Genomic DNA, 18410 nt, shown 5'->3' with positions numbered 1-18410 from the left:
GACAGTTCCTTGGCATACTTTTATCTAGAGCACAAATGACCGTCATAAGTTGGTGGGGCTCGCATCCCCACCTGAGGGCAGTGGTTCATCTTTGTATCTCCAGCCGTGGTCCGACACCATGAGGTTATCAGCGATCAGTGAATGTTTCCTGAACTGAGTGGAGAGGAAACATTTTCACATGAAATAAAAACAACAGAGAATCTGAGGACCTCTAGAAGTTTATTCCTTTTTGAAGCTACTTGCAAAAATAAATAAGCTAAAGAAAACCTGTCTGGTTAGGATCTGTGCATTGGTGATCTTCACACTGTTTGTCTTCTCAGGCTGCTGAAGTCATCCAGTAGCCCCGATCCCCACTGCCAAGGATTGTTCCGCGTCAGCTGACTCTTCCTGGAAAAGGGCTGGTGGCGATGACGGGGCCAGTGGCACTGACGCTGCGATTGCTTGGGGTCCTGTCATGGGAATTCCACCTGTCTTTTTCAGGCCTTTGGTGTTAGGGCTGTGGCCTGTGGGAATGAGGTGGGATTAGGAGTAAAGCTTGGAAGTGAGTCTTAGATCCTAACCCCACCACCAACAGTCATGTTTCTCTTTACTCATTTGTCTCCATCTCCTCTCCCCCTTCAACCCCCCAGCATTCTTGAAATTTTAGGCAGAATTCCAAATAGCCTCTGACATAGTTCAACTTAGACCGAAACAGTTTTATAATCTCTCCTGGGAAAATTGAAGCCCCGGTTTTAATGGTCAGAGTATTTGGAAGCAAAACGTACAACTTTATCACACTAGTTTTGGGTGTTTAGAAGGGCCCTCATGCTCTGTTACTCCATTAATAAAACATAAATACTTGATACCTAAATAGATGGAACCTAAAGGTAGTGGAAATTACTAACGACTGTATCTTGTGTTTTGAAAGTAAGGTGGTTGCCGGGCGCGGTGGCTCACGCCTGTAATCCCAGCACTTTGGGAGGCCGAGGCGGGCGGATCACAAGGTCAGGAGATTGAGACCACGGTGAAACCCCGTCTCTACTAAAAATACAAAAAATTAGCCGGGCGCGGTGGCGGGCGCCTGTAGTCCCAGCTACTCAGGAGGCTGAGGCAGGAGAATGGCGGGAACCCGGGAGGCGGAGCTTGCAGTGAGCCGAGATCGCGCCACTGCACTCCAGCCTGGGCGACAGAGCGAGACTCCGTCTCAAAAAACAAAACAAAAAAAAAAAAAAAAAAAGAAAGTAAGGTGGTTAAAAAGAAGTCTTTCCGTCTGCCTACGTACCTGTCCCTCCATCTATCCATTCACACCTTTATTTCGGTTGATTTCTATCATTAGGAATTTTTCCAACATGAAGGGCCATGACACAAGAGACAGTTGGCATATCTTATAGACATTCTTATGGTGACACAGATATTGGTTACAGGTGTGAGGAGGATCATCTTTAGTACAACTAAAAGTTGGAATTAGTACTGGACTGTAGTGCCACGTCAATTCTAAAAATGCCAGCACTGGACTAGCTGGGAGTTTGAGGAGCAACTCTGGCTTTGGCTGCTATAGAGAAGCAGATGTTACTATTCATGTATGCATAGTCTTGCCACTAAGAATCTATTTTATTATTATTATTATTATTTTGAGATGGAGTCTTGCTCTATCGCCTAGGCTGGAGTGCAGTGTCACTGTGAGGTGCCTCACAGCAACCTCCACCTCCTGGGTTCAAGCAATTCTCCTGCCTCAGCTTCCCAAGTAGCTAGGACTACAGGCGCCCACCACCACACCCCACTAATTTTTTGTATTTGTAGTAGAGATGGGGTTTCACTATGTTAGCCAGGATGGTCTCAATCTCCTGACCTCATTATCCACCCACCTCGGCCTCCCAAAGTGCTGGGATTACAGGCATGAACCATAGCGCCCGGCCTTATTGTTATCTTTTTTTGTTTTGTTTTGTTTTTTTTGAGTTGGAGTTTTGCTCTTATAGCCCAGGCTGGAGTGCAATGGGGTAGTCTCAGCTTACTGTAACCTCTGCCTCCCCATTAGCTGGGATTACAGGTGGCCGCTACCATGCCCAGCCGATTTTTGTATTTTTAGTAGAGATGGGATTTCGCCATGTTGGCCCAGGCTGGTCAGGAACTCCTGACCTCAGGTGATCCTCCTGCCTTGGCCTCCCAAAGTGCTGAGATTATAGGCATGAGCCACCACGCCCAGCCTAATTTATTATTTTTTAAAGTTTGATTATACTTTACCCTCTCCTTTAATTGTATTTCATTGAAATTGGCATTCATGGTTAGTTCTATATTTGTGATACTATTTTTTAAACACTCCAGATATTCCTAGGTGGTTCCACATTTTCTAATCTGTATTAAAATTACCTGTTTAAAAAAAATTGTTTACTTCTCTGTCTTCTGTACTTAAGTGTAATCTCATTGAATAGAGGGACTCATCTTGTTTTACTTTTGTTCTCAGCACCTAGGAAAATTGCTGGAACATAGAAAACACTTGGGAAATAATATCTAAATTGATGCTTTTAAATTTCTAAATGTCTATATGGATTTAATTGGATTATTAACGCCCTGTATTTTTATTGTATGTTAGAGCGTTAGGGGTATGGGAAATACAGAGATTTGAAGTTGTGTGCAGGCTCTAATTCATTTTTGTTATTCACATCAGGATTCTGGGGGATTTTCAGCCCTATAATGGCATCTACATGTGACTTTGAACTCAGCCTGCTATTTCCAGAAAGTGATTGATTGGCTGGTGGTTTGGCTGTAATCTTCATTATTTAGAGGTCATGAATTTGACATGAACCAGTGAATTTATTTTGCTTTGTTTTTTGCTATAGCAATTTTTAAAAATAGCATACAAATTATTAAAGTAATTATAAAGCTTGAAAAATTCAGAGACACAGGTAGATGACAAATCATTCCTAATTCTCTACCTCTTAGAATCAACTATTGTTAACATCTGGGGCCTGTGCGGTGGTATGGTGATAAATGTGAGCAACTTGCTCTGTGAGTGTAATTCCAGTATGAATGTTAGTTGATATGTTTGTTTATATTAATGAGTAAGATAAATGTGAAACAAAATATGTGTCAACAAAAACCAAAACCAAAATATAAGTCAAGGTTTCTATTCATTTGTCAATTGCATTAGCAACCTCTTTTCTGTCTCAGATGATAGTTTTCAAATACTGGAAGAATGTCTCCTCAGTTTTTTTGTTCTTGTCATAATGTAACAGCGCCACATATTTTAGGTTGAACGTGCATTATTATTACTCACATTTTCTTTGTCACTTTCTTAAATTTAGACAGTCAATAAAATGATAAATTAAGCCCTAATTTGCCAGTTTTGTGGTATAAATATTACCACCATGGCCAATTTAAAGCTACCAATATGATACCGCTGGTGATGGATTGGGACGAGATCCACAGTAGCACATCATTAGCAGTAGTAAAGTTTAAGAAAATAAGTAGGAAATGATGAACCTTTAATATTAGCTTTGTTTTAATTGTAAGTATATATAACTTAATTTTTCATAATGGTTATATTTAACAACTGGTTTGCAAAATTTCTGAAAATTCAATTGTCAGCTCACATGAGCCAGTATGAGCTGGCTCCAGCACATCACTGAGTAGATGCATTCTCACTTTTTTTGTATAAATGTAATTATACAAGTATGTGTGGGGGGGGTGTGTGTGCATGTGTGTGCGTGTGTGTGTGTGTGTGTGTATGTGTGTATGTATGTGTTAGTCCATTCGGGCTGCTGTAACAAAATACTATAGACCAGGTGGCTTATAAATGACAAACAAAAAAATCCAGACTTCTGGAGGCTGGGAAGTTCCAGATAAGACACCAGCAGACTCCCTCCCTGTCTAATGAGGTCTTGCAGTCTGGTTCATAGACAGTATCTTCTTACTGTTTCCTCTTGTGGCAGAAAGGGCAAGGGATCTCTCTGGGGCCTCTTTTATGACAACATTAATCCCATTCATGAGGGCTCTACCCTTGTGACCTAATCACCTCCCAAAGGTCACATCTCCTAGTACCAAAACCTTGGGGGTTAGGATTTCAATATATGAATTTGATGGGTACACAAACATTCAGACCACAGCAAAAGAAATATATATTTTTTAAAGTAAGATTTTACAAATAATATTGGGATTATACTGTTTCGTAGTTTGGGGACTTGTTTATCTACCTTGTAGACATGGATTCCGGTGTTATTTGGTCATGCATACTCTTGTGCTTTGGCACAGTCTGCACTTCAGGCCATTTCACAGTGGTTGGAGCTGGTCACAAGGGGAGGCTAGATGAGAATAGCTGAATGAAATGCTTCCAGTGTGGCAGGAAAGAAGAGGGAATGAGTGGGGATGGGACAGCATATGCCCCCCTGTGCAGCAGGCCAGTTATTTCAAAGTATGCTGCCAAATGAACTTTGTCATTTCTCAGGCAGAGTCCTTACTTTGAGAATATCTGGAACCTTGCTCTGTCCACCCACAATATTGTGCCCCATCCTTTATTCTGCTGAACTCGATACCTGCCGTTCTCTACTACATTCTCTGCAGTACCTTCTTGCGTCTCTCCTGTCTGCTTCTTTAAACTGAGGCTGATAAAAGGCACATTTCCTCTCTGTGAATCTTTTTAAATATCCTGAAAAGAGAACTGCTTGTTTGGGGACAGATGTACTCAGACTCAGTGTCTATAGTCCTAATGAACAGTCAGTCATTCCCCTTAAATGATGGTATCCTCAGATACATCATATATTAATAATATCCTAAAACATACTTATTTGTGAGCTCCCAAATCTAGAAGTTTACTGTATCTTTCGGGTAATTTCATGTAACTATTGGTATTTATAATTTTAAATCACTTTAAAGTCCTTGGGCTACCAAATATGTTCTTGGTATCTAATGGGAAAGTTCTCCAGTGACTTTGCAAAAAAAAAAAAAAAGAGATACTAGCTAGTGGGAAGGCTGCTAGCCCTGCTTGTGTCATGGAGAAATTGTTGAATATTTAGAGTAAAGGTTTTGTGCCTACCCACTGCTGAAGTTTCTGTTGCAATTTCCAGAGGAGAACAAATCTTTGATTGTTAAGAATGAATTCAGCTGTTTCCACGTTGTGTTTATATTCTTCGTTAAAGCCTTCAGCTTTATAACAGTAACTCCTTAAGAGCTGCCTATTTTTGAAAGACTCAATTAAATGAATGTTTAAAATGTGTTTGTTTTTATTGGTAATTAAATAATTTATGCATTTTTATGAATTTAAGTTTTGCTGTTATGTATATATTTGTTGCTTCATTATTTTCTCAACCATTGATTGAACATATTTTATTTTGGCTTAGACATCACTAGATATTTGGTGAAAAGCTAGAAATGTAATGATGTACGAGCCTCTAAAAGGTCAAAGGAAGGCTTAGCTAACCTAAAACCTTTGATCAAGCGATACAAACTAAGAAATGGGTGACTAGGGCATTCACATTTGAAATATATATATATATATATAATATATATAAAGATAAATATATATATAATATATAACGATAAGTATATAATATATAAAGAAATATGTTATATATATTTATATATAATATATAAAGAAATATATATATTTATATAATATATAAAGAAATATATTATATTTATATAATATATAAAGAAATATATTTATATAATATATAAAGAATTATATATATTTATAATATATAAAGAAATATATTATATATATTTATATAATATATAAAGAAATATATATTATATAATATATAGAGAAATATATTTTATATATATTTATATATTTTTTTTTTGAGACAGAGTCTTGTTCTGTCACCCAGGCGGAGTACAGTGGTATGATCTCAGCTCACTGTTACCTCCACCTCTTGGGTTCAAGTGATTCTTCTGCCTCAGCCTCCCAAGTAGCTGGGACTACAGGCATGTGCCACCAGGCCTGGCTCATTTTTTGTATTTTTAGTAGAGATGGGGTTTCACCTTGTTAGCCAGGATGGTCTCAATCTGCTAACCTCATGATCCACCCACCTCGGCCCCCCAAAGTGCTGGGATTACAGGCATGAGCCACCGCACCTGGCCTGAAAGATATATTTTTTAAAGTTATGTGATGTGGAAAAAATCTTACAGTGTCACAACAATTTAAATAATTTATGCATTTTTATTAATAACATTTAAATTTTGCTTTTTAAAAAAGTATCTGCCTCACTATTTCACATAAAGCCTTGGCTTCAAACTGACCTAATTTCTAAGTTTTTAGAAGTGTCATTTAATTAATGTTTTGATCATTTTCAGATGCTTAAAATATGTATTTGTTTTTACATTTTAAAATGACCACTATTATCCCTTACAGTAGTTTTATTTTAATCTTGTGAAGAATGGAGAGAAACAAAATCGTGGTTCTCACCTTTTTTCGTTCCCTTCTGCCTTCTAAACACACTGATTTTTCATATGTTTTAGAATTAATAGTAGGGTTTTATTTTTTACAGAATATTGCACTGGTTAATTGAGATGAATATGCTCTCATTTGAAAATATCACATGTTAAGGTTAAGACATCTTCCCAAATAGTCACATGCATGCACGCACCCCTTTGTTTGTAACATTTTTTGCTAACCTAGTTCCAAATATTAGCTGCTTCTGGAACATTTGAATTTTCCTGCTGATTTTGATTGCCACACCATCAGTAGATATTAGACACCCAGCCCATGCAACTATCCCTTCTGACGAATTCAAAGTAAATTAGAAGGCTGGGCGTGGTGAATTGTGCTGCTATAAACATGCATGTGCAGTTATCTTTTTGGTATAATGACTTATTTTACTCTAAGGTGCCCAGCACAATGCCCAGAATAGCATAGGCGTTAGATTTCTTGGTTGAAAATTAAGGTTAACTCTTTTTTTTTTTTTTTTTTTTTTTTTGAGATCGTCTCACTCTGTCACCCAGGCTGTGCAGTGCACGATACCTAGGTAGATACCCAGGAGTGGGATTGCTGGATCAAATGGTAGTTCTACTTTTAGTTCTTTAAGGAATCTCCACACTGTTTTCCATAGTGGCTATACTAGTTTACACTCCCACTAGCAGTGTCAAAGTGTTCCCTTTTCACTGCATCCATGCCAATATCTATTATTGTTTTTTGATTTTTTGATTATGGCCATTCTTGCAGAGTAAGGGAGTATCACATTGTGGTTTTTATTTGTATTTCCCTGATAATTAATGTCGTTGGGCATTTTTCATATGTTTTTGGCCATTTGTATATCTTCCTTTGAGAATTGTCTATTCATGCCCTTAGCCGACTTTTTGATGGGATTGTTTGTTTTTTACTTACTGACTTGTTTGAGTTCCTTGTAAATTCTGGATATTAGTCCTTTGTTGGATGTATAGATGGTGAAGAGTTTCTCCCATTCTGTGGGTTGTTTACTCTGCTGATTATTTCTTTTGCTGTGCAGAAGCTTTTTAATTTAATTAAGTCCCATCAAGAAAAATAGATTTTATGTTCTGATGAGAACCAGCATATTGGAGTATTCAGTATATGTTTAATTAAAAAAAAAAAAACTAATACTATAAATAGCAGATTTTTCTAGGTAGTGATAAGCTAGTATCTTTTCTCCTTCCCTTTTCGTCCCTGGACAGAGGGCTTTTACTTTGTGTTTTATGTTTTGTTTGTTTGTTTTTGAGACAGGATCTTTCTCTGCTGCCCAGGCTGGGCTGTGGTGGTGCCATCCTGGCCCACTGCAGCCTCGAATTCCCATGCTCAAGCCTTCCCCTTGCCTCAGCCTCCCAAGTAACTGGGACTACGGGTAGGCACGCACCACCACATCCAGTTAATTTTTTTTTTTTGTAGAGATAGGGGTCTCACTATGTTGCCCAGATTTGTTTCTTATTGTATGTATAGATGTTAAGACTCTAAATATGGACTGTGATGTAGAAAACATCTGCCTTTGATGTTCCTTTTTTGATATGACCAAATGATTCCTGTTTGAATTTCCACCCAGCTTCCTGTGTCCTACTTTCTCTTGCCAGGCAGTGTTCCCTTGCCAGTCTCATGTCTGTGGCAGCAGCTTATACTAGGTTTTCCCCAAACGTTCTAAGGAAGTGTCCAAAGGGATGTGTCACCCCTTTGCATATGTATAGTTTTTGAAACCAGGATGACAGGTTTGAGAAAATTCTTTTTTCTTTTTTTTTTTAAGAACTTCTCTTCACATATTTTAAAGTCATTGTTAAGTAGGGAGTAGGGTGTAACTGGATGAGTCAGTTGTTTTTCAGAAAGTTTTTCTTTACATGTGATCTAAAGTATTTTATGGCACGGAATCTGGGCATGTCAAGAGGACTTCTTAAATTGCCTCAATTTTTTAAAATTTGCTGTAATTATTTTTTTAATTTAGGATTTATGTGCAACATCATTCCAACATGTATATGGCCCGAGAAGGAGATTATATTCTAGTAGAGGAACTAATATGTAAAAATACCTCTCTGATAAAAGATAAAAAACATATATAAATGTTCTAATTTTAAGAAAAGCAGAAATTCAAATCATAAGCTCTTTTCTTATCTACAGGCTTCTCACTAGACCATGAGCACCAATGGGCAGGGTCCATGTCCTAGTTAATCTTCGTTCTTTGGTGCCCAGCACAATGCCCGGAATAGCATAGGCATTAGGTTTCTTGGTTGAAAATTAAGATTAACTCTTTTTTTCTTTTCTGTTTTTTTGAGACAGAGTCTCACTCTGTCGCCCAGGCTGGAGTGCAGTGGCACGATCTGGGCTCACTGCAAGCTCCGCCTGCAGGGTTCACACCATTCTCCTGCCTCAGCCTCCCTAGTAGATGGGACTACAGGCACCCGCCACCACGCCTGGCTAATTTTTTTTTTTTTTTTTAATTTTTAATAGAGACGGAATTTCACCATGTTAGCCAGGATGGTCTCGATCTCCTGACCTCGTGATCCGCCCACCTCAGCCTCCCAAAGTGCTGGGATTATAGGGATTATAGGCGTGAGCCACCGCCATGCCTGGCCTTTTTTTTTTTTTTTTTAAAGACAAACTTCCTCTGTCGCCCAGGCTGGAGTGCAGTGCACGATCTTGGCTCACTGCAACCTCCGCCTCCCAGGTTCAAGTGATTCTCATGCCTCAGCCTCCCGGGTAGCTGGGATTACAGGCATGTGCCACCACGCCTGGCTAATTTTTGTATTTTTAGTTTCACCACATTGGCTAGGCTGGTCTCGAACTCCTGACGTGAGGTGATCCTCCCAAAGTGCTGGGATTAAAGGTGTGAGCCTCCATGCCCAGCTGAAAATTAAAGTTAACTCTTAACAGTTAAATGCACATTACTCGTTTGATGAAAAATAAATAAATCATCAGCTAATAAGACAAAAGTTTAGCCGGGCAGAGTGGCTCATGCCTGTGATCCCAGCACTTTGGGAGGCTGAGGTAGGCGGATCACCTGAGGTCCGGAGTTCGAGACCAGCCTGGCCAACATGGTGAAACCCCATCTCTACTAAATTGACAAAAAATTAGCTGGGCGTTGTGGCAGGTGCCTGTAATCCCAGCTACTTGGGAGACTGAGGCAGGAGAATTGAAAAAGACAAAAGTTTGAAAAATCAGTCTGTAGATGTTGTGGATGCTTCAAACTGAAACTACCATATATTTGTCTATATTTTATCTCTTATTTTTTTCCTGGCATTTAATAGACACCTCTTTAGACCTGTGCTATCCTTTTTATGCCTTTTACCAACAAATAACTCCTAATCATAAAAATTAATCCTACTGGCTGGGGGTGGTGGCTCATGCCTGTAATCCCAGCACTTTGGGAGGCCATGGTGGGTGGATCACTTGAGGTCAGGAGTGTAAGACCAGCCTGGCCAACATGGTGAAACGCCACGTCTACTAAAAATACAAAAAAATTAGCCAGGCATGGTGGTGGGCGCCTGTAATCCAAGCTACTTGGGAGGCTGAGGCAGGAGAATCACTTAAACCCAGGAGGCAGAGGTTGCAGTAAGCCGAGATCATGCCACTGCACTCCAGCCTGGGTGACAGAGCTGAGTGACAAAAAAAAAAAAATTAATCCTACTATACTGCTACACATCTAGAAAAGAGAGGATTAGATTTTAGCCTTTTTTGTCTTTTTAGGTTTTCTGTATAAACTCTTTCTATAGATCACTTAGGTTGACTGTGGAGGAAAGATATAACCCCAGAAAAGGTTTATTCTGGTTATTAATTCCTTGGTTCATTGAACAGGTGTTCATTGAACACAGTTATACATCAGACCCACAGTTCTTAACCTTTCTGTGTTCACATTTGAAAGGGTTAGGTTCTGTGCTCATATGTTGCAGTAAATGCCACATTTGTTAGGTGCTAGGTTGACATGCACCATACCTCTTCCCAAACCAAGTTGTGTCTGTTCCACGTCATGTAACATAACCCACTCAGACAAGTTCCATCTGATTAACATCACTGTATGTTACTGTATATTACACATGGTTTGAAATTTAGCAGCATACCAGTGAAGAGTTTGTGCTGCTTGTTGCTTGGGAACTACCAGAGTGTTAACTTATGAAGAGACAGGTTCTAAAGAAAGTGTACAATGAGAAAACCAAATATGCAGAATTACTTCCAAAATTCTGTTAATTGATACTAAAAGTACAAGATTTATTGCCAATTTAAGTGCCTTGGTGAAGTCTACTGTACCATCTCTAAATAAGGTCAACCTGGCCAGTTTTCCATTAGAAGTGAGTGCTGTTCTTTAGTTAACACCAAATGCTCATCAAGATGACATTTTGTATTTAAAAAACAAACAAACAAACAAAAAACTATTTTAAACATTAGACCAAACACTTTTGATAAGACGTGCATACAGTGAGATGTAACTGGCATTGAGTCCAACAAAACAAAACCAGCAGCAAAATTATCCCTGTGGATTTGCTTATTAAGTGGATTATAGGTGGAATAACTAGTACTATTTAAATTATAATATTTCTTTCTCTCTGTGAGCAGAGTTGAGTTCACATTAGTCCAGTAGTGGGCACATGTTACGTGATACATTCTTTCTCCTTGAGAAGCTTGCAGCCTAATTAGAGAGTCAAGACAGGAATGTGTAATTAAAAAAAAGAAGAAGAATTGAGAAGGACGGGGCAACATATTCTGATTTTTAAACTGGCTGTAGTTATAAATAACATAATTGAAAGTCTTTTCCAAGATCTTTGAACTTTTTTGTGGAATTTCTTTTTGATAGAGTTAAATATGAAACTAAATATACATAGCTACTTGATCAGCATGCCCATTTTCTGGGAAACATCCTGAGAAGGATGACCTAAAGGAACAGAGGTCTGTGTTTTCAATGGGGGAAATATAGTGTTCACAAAAGCTTGTAGGTTTGTTTTGTTCTCTTGGTTTTGTTATTGCTTTGGCTTCATAGGAGATTGGGTATATGAGAAGTATGTGTTGTGAAACTCAGAATGATTGTAAATGGTAAATAATAATTCTGCAGAAATGCAGATCATTTAAATTTATAAGGTAGGGTTATAATAACTATAGGTTAACTCACTGGTGATGGCAGGATAGTCCCAAAAATTTCAGCCATATGTATTGTGAACCACAGAAATGTTTATATTGGAAAATAGGGTAGGAAATTTAACATACCTTGAGACTCTAATATGTGCCCGGTACTATGATATATATTTCACAGAGTTTTCTTATTCAGTCTTAGCAACAAGCCAAAAGATAGGCACTAGTATCCTCATATTACAGACAAGGAAACAATTCCAGCAAGTAAGTAAATTGGCCAGCTCACACAAATAAGAAAACACCTCTAAATGACTACAGATTCTGTACTCTTGCTGGGCGCGATGGCTCACGCCTGTAATCCCAGCACTTTGGGAGGCTGAGGTGTGTGGATCATGAGGTCAGGAGATCGAGACCATCCTGGCTAAATGGTGAAACCCCGTCTCTACTAAAAATACAAAAAAATAACCCGGGCGTGGTGGCAGGCGCCTGTAGTCCCAGCTGCTGGGGAGACTGAGGCAGGAGAATGGCGTGAACCCAGGAGGCAGAGCTTGCAGTGAGCCGAGATCGCACCACTGCGCTCCAGCCTGGGTAACAGAGCGAGACTCCATCTCAAAAATAAATAAATAAATAAATAAATAAAAAAGAACAGATTCCCTGCTCTTCCGACAGTTGTACTGCCACAGTGGATATATCATGCTTTCTACTTATGTGCCTTGTGCAGGAGAACACCTCTTTTTAAAACCAGCAGATCTTCCAGGCTTGTTCACTGTCACGAGAACAGCACAGGAAAGACCCACCCCCATAATTCAATCACCTCCCACCAAGTTCCTCCCATGACACTTGGGAATTGTGGCAGTTAAAATTAAAGATGAGATTTGGGTGGGGACACAGCCAAGCCATATCATGTCACCCCTGGCCCCTCCCAAATGTCATGTCCTCACATTTTAAAACCAATCATGCCTTCGTAAGAGTTCCCCAAAGTCTTAATTCATTTCAGTATTAACTCAGAAGTCCACAGTCCAGTGTCTCATCTGAGACAAGGCATGTCCCTTCCACCTATGAGCCTGTAAAATCAAAAGCAAGTTAGGTACTTCCTAGATACAATGTGGGTACAGGCATTGGGTAAATACAGCCATTCCAAATGGGAGACATTGGCCAAAGCAAAGGGGCTACACGCCCCATGCAAGTCTGAAATCCAGCGAGGCAGGTCAAATGTTAAAGCTCCAAAATGATTTTGAAGCTCCAAAATTATCTCCTTTGACTCACATCCAAGTCATGCTGATGCAAGAGGTGTGTTCCCATGGTCTTGGGCAGCTCCACCCCTGTGGCTTTGCAGGGTATCGCCTCCCTCCCAGCTGCTTTCATGGCTGGCATTGAGTGTCTGCAGCTTTTCCAGGAGCACAGTGCAAGCTGTCAGTGGATCTACTGTTCTGGGATCTGGAGGATGGTGGCCCTCTTCTCCCAGCTCCACTAGGCAGTGTCCCAGTAGGGACTCTGTGTTGGGCTCCGACCCCACATTTCCCTTCCGTGCTGCCCTACCATAGGTTCTCCTTGAGAGCCCCACTTCTGCAGCAAAATTCTGCCTGGACATCCAGGTGTTTCCATAAATCCCCTGAAATCTAAGTGGAGGTTCCCAAACTCAATTATTGACTTCTGTGCACTTGCACGCTCAATACCACATGGAAGCTGCCAAGGCTTGGGGCTTGCACCCTCTGAAGCCACAGCCCAAGCTCTATGTTGGCCCCTTTTAGCCACAGCTGGAGTAGCTGGGAGGCAGGGCACCAAGTCCCTAGACTGCACACAGCAGAGGGACCCTGGGCCCAGCCTATGAAACCATTTTTTTCTCCTAGGTCTCAGGGCCTATGATGGGAGGAGCCCCATGAAGACCTGTGACATGCCCTGGAGACATTCTCCCCATAGTGTCTTGGAGATTAACATTTGACTCTTTGTTACTTATGCAAATTCTGCAGCTGGTTCGAATTTCTCCTCAGAAAACGAGATTTTCTCTTTTATCACATTGTCAGGCTGCAAATTTGCCGAACTTTTATGCTCTGCTTCCCTTATAAAACTGAATGCCTTTAGGCCGGGTGCAGTGGCTCACGCCTGTAATCCCAGCACTTTAGGAGGCCAAGGCAGGCGGATCACGAGGTCAGGAGATCCAGAGCATCCTGGCTAACCCGGTGAAACCCCGTCTCTACTAAAAATACAAAAAATTAGCCAGGCGTGGTGGCGGGCACCTGTAGTCCCAGCTACTCGGGAGGCTGAGGCAGGAGAATGACGTGAACCCGGGAGGTGGAGCTTACAGTGAGCCGAGATCGTGCCACCACACTCCAGTCTGGGTGACAGAGCGAGACTCCATCTCACAGTCTTGGAAGCTTGAAGTCTGAAATCAGGTGTCAGCAGTGCTATGCCCCCTCTGAAACTCATAGGCAAATTCTTCCTTGCTTATTAGCTTATGGAGGTTGACCAGCATGAGGTACAGTCTTTGGTGTACCTTGGTTTGGCTCTTCAGATGGCCATCTTCTGAGGAACCAGTTAAGTTGGATTGGGGCCCATCCAACTCCAGTATGACCTTATCTTAACTATTTACATCTGTAATGACTCTATTTTCAAATAAGATCACATTCTGAAGTCCTACTGGTAAAGACACCAACATTTCTTTTTGAGGGAGGATATGCTTCAACCCGTAACACCTTCCATGTTCCATCCATATCAGTACGTCTTCCTTCTCAACAAAAGAAACAAAGGATGTTTTAAATTCATAATATTATCCCTGCCAAATCAGTGGTAGTGAGCAAGGAGATTGTGATGTATTCACTAAGAGGGCTGTTACCCCTTCCGTATTACAGATTGAGTATCCCTAATCCAAAATCCAGAATGCTTCAAAATTTGAAATTTTTTGAGCAGTAACATAATGTTCAAAGGAAATGCTCATTAGATCATTTCAGATTTCAGATTTTTGGATTAGGGATATTTAACTGGTAAGTATATAATGCAAATATTCCAAAATAAGAAGAAATCTTAAATAATTCTGGTCCCAAGTATTTTGGATGAGGGACATTCCACCTGTACCTTATACCAATTCTTTTTTTCAAGTAGCTGTTTTACAGAAAGTCTTCAGGCACTCTTTAAAAAATCGGTATTACTGTAAACAGTTGTATCTTTATATTACAGTCCTCTATGGTATCAGAGACCTCCTAGAGCTTAATCTTTCCCCCTGTATAGCACAATAGTATTGTTTTAGTCAATTTTGTGCTTCTATAATACCACAAAATGAGTAATTTATAATGAACAGAAATTTATTGGTTCATGGGTATGGAGGCTGGGAATTCCAAGATTGAGAGGCTGGTATCTGGAGAGGGTCTTCTTGTTGCCATGTCATCCTATGGTGAAAGGCGGAAGAGCAAGAGAGGAAGCAGGGTGTTGTATGGGAGGGGAGAAAGGGAGAGAAAGAAGCGGGAGAGAGAAACAGGGAGTCTGGGAGGGAGAGGGGAAAGTCTCACAAGATTATTTTATTTTTAGATGGTGATGTTTTAAATTCTGATCTTAAGAAGAAATGCTGTTGGTCCTTAGGTCAAATTGACTATATAGATTATGTACTTTGATGTGATATGTGAAGACAGGAATTTCAGTGTCAAACACAAAAGAGCTATAAGGAATAAAGTTATTTTGAGCACAATGTAATGCTGTCTAATTACGAGTGGTATCCAGGTTTTCACTGGAAGATATGTAAGCAGCTATGAAAGCAATTTTAAGGCAAAATTTTACTTACACCGCAAATATATTTCCCATAAAACAAATTAAAGGTAATTTTTAAAATTTCCTTAATTTTTGATTTGTAAAGAGGATAGGCCAGTAAATAATGTATCAAACTTGTGGCTTGGCACCATATTGAATCCCAGAAATGACTTGGCCTTATGAATGACTCTTTTCAAAAGGATTAATGAATGTATAATAAGTTTTCTTTCTTTTTCTAGCCAAGGACCCTTGTCATCCATTAGAGCGGTAATCAAGAGATGTAAGTTTGTTTTTTCCTTCTCTGTATTTTCCTCTGTAATAATTTTAAGTGATGATTTAGATTTCCAGCAGGTGATTGTATCTGACAGATCTACAAAGAACCCAAGAGTAGCTTCTCCTAAGAAGTATTAAAGCATTTCAGACAAACAGCTACTTTTTAGCTTGTATTTATTGATAAGCCAGTTTCTCAGAACTGTGTTTTTCTCTTACAGAACAAAGCTGGGTTTTTTTTTTCTTAATCCCAAGTGTGATAGTATAAATCTGTTTTTTTTTTAAATTTGCCTATCTAGTTAGTTTCTGTGATCTAATATAAATTTTATGTAACTATTTTCTAGAGTTAGAGGTATCTGACAGGTTTAAGAAATATTAAACCCTGGCCAGGTGCGGTGGTTCATGCCTGTAATCCCAGCACCTTTTTGGGGGCCAAGGCAGGTGGATCACCTGAGGTCAGGAGTTCAAGACCATCCCAACCAACATGGTGAAACCCTGTCTACTAAAAATACAAAAATTAGCTGGATGTGGTGGCGCATGCCTGTAATCCCAGCTACTCGGAAGGCTGAGGCAGGAGAATCGCTTGAATCCAGGAGGCGGAGGTTGCAGTGAGCCAAGATCGTGCCACTGCACTCACAGCCTGGGCAACAAGAGCGAAACTGTCTCAAAAAAAAAAACAAAAAAGAGAAGAAAAGAAAAAAGAAATATTAATCCTTGTGGTTCATTTGTTTCTACAGGTCCTCTTTACAATTTATTTTTTAACTGTATAAGTGCCTATAAAGATGGGCTTATACTGCCACATCAAGATAGAAGTGCTAAGAGTAGAATTCCCATCAGAAAGGAACATTTCTATTTTCTGTCCTTATCTCTTGGTTAAAACTTCAAAACTTGCTATTAGTGTGGTATTTTAACACTTTTTTAAATAAAAGGCTCTGGAAAGGTCTCTTTAAAAATAGAACATGGATTGCCTGTGTTAGAAAAGGATAAAGATAGGATTTTAGATGTTCTTCACATTATTTGAACTGAGGTTACCGCCCTGAGGAGAATGTGCCCTCTTTTTAGAAGCATAACTTGGTTTTTTTTTTTTTTCTCTTCCCCCGAGACAGAGTCTCTCACTGTCGCCCAGGCTGGACTGCAGTGGCGCGTTCTCGGCTCACTGCAACCTCCACCTCCTAGGCTCAAGCAATTCTCCTGCCTCAGCCTCTTGAGTAGCTGGAATTACAGGCACCCACCACCATGCCCAGCTAATTTTTGTATTTTTAGTAGAGATGGGGTTTCACCACGTTGGTCAGGCTGGTCTCCTGATCTCAAGTGATTTGTCCGCCTTGGCCTCCCAAAGTGCTAGGATTACAGGCGTGAGCCACCATGCCCGGTCCATAGTTTGTAATATTTACTATGAATTTAGGATATTCACAGGTCATGAAGAACATGCATTTGAACAATTCCAGTGAAAATTTTACAAGGTGACAATACAGAAAAATATGCCATGTTTCCCCACTCCGTTTTTTTGCTTCATTGGTGAACTATAAATATGTGGGAATGCTATGGTATAGGATGAAAAGAATTCAGATATAAAAATGAAAAATTCTTGATAGCCTTTCATACCTATAACCCTTGGGTTGGGGGTGGTAGGTGATGACGGGCAGAGAGATAATTTAAATACAAAATTAGGGTCTAGAACTTAGGTAAGAATTTATTGGCTGGAGATATAACTTAGAGTAATCACGGTTATAAGCAAAATCCTGGAAGTAGCCAAACATGTAGGGAGAAAGTACACAGGATAGGAAATATGAGAAGGGATAGAATCTTGGAGACACTGACATCTGAGGACAAGCTATGCCTTCAAGGGGCGTAAGGCAAAAATGCATGACCCAATGACCCCAGCCCTGCTGTGAAAGGCCCCCTTTCACTGAGTCATAGGGCTCCTGCCTTTGTTCCCTGGCTTCTTACCTTAACTCCCTTGGATTTCAGGACTTTTTTGTTAGGGAATCACAACCTGTGCCTGACTTCCCATGGATGTCCTAAGATGGATCTTGCTTACCTAGAGACCCCTATGCTGTGCAAGGCGCAGCTAAGACATGGGCAATAAAAGCTGCAAAGGGATGGTCAGAGTAAGTAAGTAAGTAAATAAATAAATAGATAGATAAATAAATAACAAGAGACAGCTGTGTTTTAGAGGTCAAAGGAGATTTTAAAAGGAACAGGCGAATCACCAGTAGCTCTTAATACTACAGCCAGGCCAAGCAAAAGGTGCTGAGAACAGGTTCTTGTGTCTGGCGCTTAGGAGGTCAGTGCAGACCCATGAGAGAGCAGTTTCAGTAAATATTGAAGTTGGAAGCCACACTTCAGTTTCAACCATGAATAGAATATGTGGAAGTTGGGACGGCTAGGGTAGCCTACTCTTTTGTGAAATTTGGTGGTGAACAGGAAGGATATGGGCTGTAGTTTGAGGAGGAGGCAGAATTAAGGAAAGAGGAGATCTGACCTTGCTTAGGATGAGGAAGCATGAAGACATTTGTAGGCAGCGGGGAAACAGTCAGTGGAGGGATCAGACTGGAGCCATGAAAGAAGAGAAAACGATGAAACAGGGCCCTAGCAGAGAGAGGAAGGAGAATATGAAACAAAGGGAAAACCCTTTCTTTGAAGTAGCTGGTGTTTTTTGGGTTTTAACTCAGTTGTCTTTTAATTCTTCTGTCAGTCACTTTGTAAACACTAAAGTAAACTTGTATTCCTGATGTTTAAGCAGGAAGGCCAAACAGATCCTTTTATGATAACATATAAATACAGAATGAGGAACAATTGCGCCTTTCCCTTTTGTTTTCTTCTTTTTGCCTATTCTGTAAGAAAAAGCTGTAAATAATTTTTATCTCAGCCAGCCCATTAAAATGTATATGTTACTATCCCATACTCAGTCATCTAACCCTGGCAAGCAGAA

The 18410-nt window shown here is 40.0% G+C and overlaps 1 protein-coding gene across 38 annotated transcripts in view; it reads left to right on the top strand.

Annotated features, from left to right (window-relative positions):
- The window catches only part of SH3D19 (SH3 domain containing 19), a 196319-nt gene that overhangs the window by 115737 nt on the left and 62172 nt on the right, over positions 1-18410 (top strand). For all 38 annotated transcript variants that reach the window (XM_074040594.1, XM_074040587.1, XM_045392938.3 and 35 more), the window contains one exon: positions 15445-15485. Coding sequence is in view for 6 of the 38 variants with exons in the window: in XM_045392938.3 (XP_045248873.2) it covers positions 15445-15485 (41 nt within the window). In the remaining 32 variants the exon portion in view is untranslated. The remainder of the gene's footprint in view (positions 1-15444; positions 15486-18410) is intronic.

Source organism: Macaca fascicularis, chromosome 5 (assembly GCF_037993035.2).
Source record: "Macaca fascicularis isolate 582-1 chromosome 5, T2T-MFA8v1.1".
In the NCBI taxonomy this organism is placed as follows: domain Eukaryota; kingdom Metazoa; phylum Chordata; class Mammalia; order Primates; family Cercopithecidae; genus Macaca; species Macaca fascicularis.
Note: the sequence above shows the minus strand (reverse complement) of the source record. Positions and strands in the feature narration are given on the sequence as shown.